Consider the following 6,300-nt stretch of genomic DNA (forward strand, 5'->3'; position numbering starts at 1 on the left):
CACATACCCTTTGGTTCAAGAAAAAAATAGCTGTTTTATTTAAAGGCCCCAAGCCTCTGCAGACTTGAAAGGGCCATTGGCAGTGGGTGTGACTCTATTGTCTTCACTAAGCTCTTTATGGGGAGAGCCACACAGAGTCATCTCAGGTATTAAACAGTTTGTAACACCTGAGGAAGCCTCTAGACTGCCCCAAACGTCAGATTTTTCACTTATAAAGTGAGCATTTGACCAGATCATTTCTGAGGCCCCTTCCAGGACTAACATTTATAATCTAGATTCTTTCAGTAAATGGCCCTTTTCTCACCTGGGGTTTAATTACTGTGGTTGCCATTTATTGGGTACCACTAAGGTGCTTCATACCGATTCTCAGTTCTCACATTGCTGAACGCAGGGTGTCATCTCCATGGAGAAATGAGGTAGCAGCGGTTCGGAAGTTAGCTGACTCGCCCCCGTCTTCCGGGTAATGCTGACTGGAAATGAGATTGGCATCCGGCTCCATCGAGCTGCCTTCCAGGGAGCAGCACGCCTTCCGGGACACTGTGCCCCGCTTCTCTAAAGGGGAGGTCACTGCGGTCCAGTTGTCAGTGAAATTGTTTATTTGGTAGTTTATAGGTACTTGAGTAGTTGAAAAATCACAAGTTTTTACAGTTCTAATGATCGCAGTAGTTGACATTTGTAGATCTTTAAATACATGACATGTTAAACATTTCAATTCTAAGTCAGTCCCAAACTTTACCCCACGGTCAGTGACTCTCACTCACTCTTTAGATGGCAAACCAAAAAGATTTGGAGAGAAGACAAGTGGAAATCAGTGAAGCAATGAGGACACTTAAATCTGAGGTGAAAGATGAAATTAGGAGCAGTCTGAAGAATCTCAACCAGTTTCTTCCAGAACTACCAGCAGATCTGGAAGCTATTTTGGAAAGAAACGAAAACCTAGAAGGAGGGTTGGAAAGCTTGAAAGAGAACTTTCCATTCCCCGTGAGTGAGAGACCATCACCTTTTGAAGAAAAACTGAATTTTTCCCAGGTTCACATAATGGTAAGGGTTCATCTTGCTATTCTTGGACTTGCCAGAAGGACAGTCTGGTTCCCAGCTCCTCCAGATAAGCTAAAAACAGACTTGGGGGTCAGGAGTGGTGGGAGGGAAAGGCTGGCTGGTTACTGAGAGTGGCGGTTGGTGACTCTGTGATGTTTCTGTTTCCCTCTGGAAAAGGATGAACACTGGCGTGGAGAAGCACTCCGAGAGAAACTGCGTCACCGGGAAGATCGACTCAAGGTTGCCCTTTACGAAAAACACCTATGAGATACTTGGCACATTGAGGGAGTGGGGGGAATTGCATACCCTTACGTACCTCCGTCACATTCGCTCCACTGCCGCTCACAGCAGTGGTGTAGATCATGGGGTCGAGGCTCAGAGCAGCTGGCATCACACAGTCAATGGCAGGGACAGCATTCACAACCATGAATTCTGGTGTTAAGCCCAGTGTTCTTTAACCTGAGTAATGCTGCTTTGCCTCAACTAAAACTGACAGAACCTAAGTATTTGGGACCGGAAATAGAGATACAGTGATAAACGACGGGGAGCTCACAGGCCAGTGGTTGCGGAGAGACTAGGAACACTGGAAAAGTAGGCTTGGGGTTAGATGAGTTGTTTAGCTCAGACCCCGTTGAGTCTGGAGGCCTTGTGAGACGGCCAGGGGAGGATGGCTATCTCTAGGCAGCCGGAAATGGGAGTCTAGGATTTATTGGTCAGTGTTGGCCTCAAGGTTTGGGGGTGAAGAGTACAGGTGGGAGTTCCAAAATGAGAGTGAGGCAGAACGAGAGAGGACAGAATGCGCCTGTGGAGAGCGGCACACACGCAGCATGGGCTGAGCGAGTGGAGGCCCTTGACGTCCAGTAGCCTCCAACCACTATTTAAATGTAAATTCATGACAATTAAATCAGGTTAAAAATTCACTTCTTCGGTTGCCACATTTCAAGTGCTCACTAGCCATGTATTGGACAGCACAGATACACAGGGTTCCCATCATCACGGAAAGTTCTGTCAGACAGTGTGGCTGTAGACTTTGGGAGAACCATTTCAAAGGTATGGCATGGGGGAAAGCCAGGAAGCAGCCTAGAGTTGAGAGGTAAATCCATTGTGAGACGCTGAAGATATCGAGTGTAAACCAGTCTTCTTTTGAGTCTGGGCAGAGACTGAGAAGTCTGGTCTCTGAGAGAAGGCAGTGTTACTGGGGAGGCCGGGGATGCAGAAATCCTAAGCACTGTTACAGCGGAGAGGCCAGGCTGAGTAGAAGGCCCGGTTAATGACACCACGGAGTGGTAACAGTTTACGCACACGGAGTAGCCATCTGGCAGTGCCTATGGTTTTTTTTTAGGACGAGCATTTGCAGCAGCCATTCCTACTTCATGATAGTTGAGTAATAGTTCTGGTGCATTTCTTCTGTGTAAAACCCTAAACTTTACCCTAACACTTTCAGGCCCAACTGCGACACTGTATGTCTAAGCAAGCCGAGGTGTTGATTAAAGGGAAGCGGCAGACAGAGGGCACTTTGCACAGCTTGAGGAGACAAGTCGACGCGTTAGGGGAACTGGTCACCAGCACCTCTGTGGAGTCCGCATCGTCAGCCAGCCTGTCTCAGCTGGAGTCTTCCCTGGCAGAGGACTCTCACCTCAGACCGAGCCAGGTGAGAGGAAGCTCTTCACGTGTGTCTGAGCAGTGGCTGGCAGGAACCTGAAAGCTTCAGAGTGCCTAATCTGGAGGAGACTGAGAAGGACGGAAATGCCCCCTTCAAATCTCTGCCAGACGTGTAGGGAAGACTGTTTTCCCTGGTCTGGGAAAGCTGGAATCAACTGACAGTAGATGGAGAAAGACGACAGGCTGATGGCTTAGGAAACAGACTAGACTGGAGACGGCGTGACCTGTCAGGGACGGGGTTATTCCACTATTACTGTCCTCCACTTCCGGAGCTCCGTATTCTCCACTCGGTCAATAGCGAGTTCAGACCTGGGAGGCCGATCTGAGTCCTCATTTAGTCCATCTCCCTGTATCTTGGGGAAAGATGACTGACTGTGCCTACTGTTATTCCTCAGGAAAAGTCTGAACACAGACCTCTTCACCCAGGGTCTCCAAAGACTCCTGAGTTTCACACAGCTTTTGTGTGAGACGAGGATAAGTTAATAGTCATTTAGGAGGAACATGAGATACAGTCATGGAACTGGTAAATAGTAATTCTGTCAGAGACAGATAATAGCTATCATTTTTGAGTGCCTACTGTGTGTGTATACCAAACACTTTACATATATTATCTCATTTAGTCTTTACATCTTGGGAGGTAGGAATTATCCCTTTATATACATAAGGAAATTGTATAACATGAAAAATGATGTCAAGATCACAGGAAAAGACAAAACCAGGACTATGGGCTAATCTGTCTTTACCACAGAGCAGTATATGGGATGGTTGAGCCACAAGTAACATTCAAGGACAACTGCCTCTTTAATAGGCACACAGCTCATTAGCGGCAAAACCAAGATTTGAATATAATTACCTTAAAACTTTCTGTGGTAGGACCCAAGGCCAGAACCATCATGGGCCTCAGGGCAGGCCTTAGGGAAGAAAGTGTGAGAGGCGTGAGAGTAGTGGGAGATGAGTGCACAGGGGCTTGGGGGCCGGGTTCAATAATCAGCTCAGGGTGGCAGCCACAGGAGTTCAGGTGCTCTAAACTGGAGAGTAACAGAGGTGTTAGAGGCACAGTGGGTAGGGCTGAGATTGCCAGAATTATTTTGGAGTCTGGAGTCATAATCCAGGTCTTTGTGGGACAAGGCCTGAACTAGGGTGGAGTTAGGGGGCTGGCTTCTGAGCCTAATGTTTTTCTCTCCCTTTTCAGAGCTCCTTCCAGCCAGTTCTGCAAGGTTCCTCACAATCACTAGACAGTTACTGACACTGATGCCTTTTCCAGCTTCCTGCTCACAGGGTACATATGTTACAGAGTTCTTTTAACTAGCACTTTCAGTTGGAAGATTTTGAATTCTAACTAACCTAGAAAAAGCTTTTCTCTCAGATAATTCTGTACAGCATTCCCTCTTAAAATATTTTTCCAAAGAGGTACTCAAACACATATTTTACGTATTAGCTATCATGCTATCAATTGTGAATTTACTTAAGACCTGCTTTTTACTGTTGCAAGAATTCATCCTTCCTTGCTGTCTTACTGTAGGAAAAGAATGGCTCTGCTGGATGAGGAAATCTGAGGAAATACCTTCCCCACTACCTCACTAACTTCGTAATTGGAACGCCACTTCGTAATTTTATCAAGAGCCAGTGAATTCAGATGCTGAAACTCCACTGTAGTTTATTTCACTTGTAATGCCAGGGACTTTGTAAGTCACTTGTGTTGTTATAAAACCAATGCTGACTGTAACTGCAAATTTGAATCTATAAACTGGTAAAATCTATAGTTACAAAGGAAAAAATGTACTTAAGCCCCTCTTCATTTATAGTGTCAAGAGTTATTTTTGGATTTTGCTTAAAATCTATTTTCATATAAAAATAAAAGATAAAATAAATTTGAGTTTGTCATCTGACTTTACATTTCAAAGATCTAAAGTAAAGCCCTCAAATTTTTACCTTAATTCCAAGAAAATTACCATCTTTCAAATGGTTTTCCACCTTTTGCCTGGAGGTTGCGGTAGTTGTACCTATCGATGAATGTGTGTCATCATTTGGAAATATCCGTTATAAAACTCTTATACTTCAGGTGATTTTCCTCAACCAAAAGTATTCTTTGGTAGAAAATTAAGAGCTTTGTACTTTGGAGAATCTGACCCAGTGGTAAATTCAATTGTGTTCAGACTAAAATTCTTGAACTATTATAATTAATGGTTCAACTCCATGAGCTATAAATACATTATTTCTTTAAAAACAAGAATAGCAATTACTGTCACAATAGCATGTGTGGCAACAGAATGACTCCCCTGGGCTAAGTGAAGTATGAAACTGCATGGAAGAGATCAGGTTTCTAAACATTCCCAAGGACTCTTCTCTGAGCCCCGAGATGGCTTCGGAGCCATGGCAGGTATTCTGCCGTGTTCCTACAAAACAGAGCCGCACGGTGCACTGATCCCTCACCACCTACTGAGGCTTTTATTTCTGAAAAGTTGTTTGGCTAGAAATGAACCATTAAGATACGGTATAAATATAATTATGATAAAGACAATGAAACTGGCATAAAATTTATTAACAGTAAATTTAGAAGGCATCCACTTCCAAAACTTGATTCGGTAGTGTCTTTTGTACTTACGTTCTCCTTTGTTTCATTTTCACAAGTCTTAGCAAAATGCCTAAAAGCCTTGCCTAGTCACAACCATTGAAATCCTTCAGGGACAGTTTCCTGTCCTGTCTGAAAAATACCTTCTTAAACTGCCACATGAATGCTATATTCCCACAGAAAAAGGAATGGAAGGTAATCATTTGGTCTTCTGTTTAAGGAGAGTGAACTGAATCACACATCTATTAAAAAAAAAATCACACTTAAAACAACGGATGTGTGAACAAAAAGTTCTCAAAACTATAGGCTTCTGGAATTAATTACAGAGGTGAGGTAATTAATGTGTGAAGCCAAACACCTGGTTCCAAGACATCTTTCCAGAGAAACTAGACTACTACCTCTTACTAGCATTACATGAACATTACCAACCAAAGAAAAAAATCAAGGTTACTGCATCAAACACTTTATTATCCATGAAAAATACTTGAACACTGCACTGAAACGTCTAACATATAAAAAATACTGAGCACCAATTACTCATCAGGAGGGCCTGCTCACAGGTGCGAGCACATCGAGTAACCCAGAGAGGGAGGTGACCATGTAAGTAGTAAGCTCTCACGGATTAAAAATTAACAGAATTTCCACATTCTCTCCGAAGTGTATTTGCCCAGTGCCTGGCACATGAATGTTACAATATGACAAATTGCTCCTCTATTTTTGAGCACCCAAGTTTATTATAGGGGATTACACATGCAAATAACAAAATGTGGCCCCAAGTACAGTCAAGGGAGAACACTATCAGGCACAAAATGTGCTGATCTCACACTGAAAAAGGCTGACTGAAAACACTGCAAGAGTGATCCTAACACAAGGGTAAACTTGTAGTTCAATGACTGATGTGGACTGCTACGCTATATCCGTAGACTTCTCTCTTTATACAACAAATAAGGACAGTTCTGCAATAAAAACTGACAACTTATGCCAAATAACTGCCTGAAGAAAATATGAAATCCTAGTATGGTTCAGAA

At 43.5% G+C, this 6,300-nt stretch overlaps 1 protein-coding gene across 11 annotated transcripts in view; it reads left to right on the forward strand.

The window, feature by feature from the left end:
* The window catches only part of CNTRL (centriolin), an 80,275-nt gene extending 75,704 nt beyond the window's left edge, over positions 1 to 4,571 (forward strand). For 6 of the 11 annotated variants that reach the window (XM_046649415.1, XM_046649471.1, XM_046649582.1 and 3 more), the window contains 5 exons: positions 769 to 1,041; positions 1,216 to 1,278; positions 2,483 to 2,689; positions 3,893 to 3,979; positions 4,223 to 4,571. In XM_046649415.1, the coding sequence (XP_046505371.1) occupies positions 769 to 1,041; positions 1,216 to 1,278; positions 2,483 to 2,689; positions 3,893 to 3,946 (597 nt within the window). In that variant the 3' untranslated portion in view covers positions 3,947 to 3,979; positions 4,223 to 4,571. Of the gene's footprint in view, positions 1 to 747; positions 1,042 to 1,215; positions 1,279 to 2,482; positions 2,690 to 3,892; positions 3,980 to 4,222 lie in introns of those variants that run through there. The other 5 variants (XM_046649526.1, XM_046649635.1, XR_006886942.1 and 2 more) reach the window with 3 other exon arrangements.
* Positions 4,572 to 6,300: the final 1,729 nt, after the last annotated feature.

This window comes from Equus quagga, chromosome 1 (assembly GCF_021613505.1).
Source record: "Equus quagga isolate Etosha38 chromosome 1, UCLA_HA_Equagga_1.0, whole genome shotgun sequence".
Lineage (NCBI taxonomy): Eukaryota > Metazoa > Chordata > Mammalia > Perissodactyla > Equidae > Equus > Equus quagga.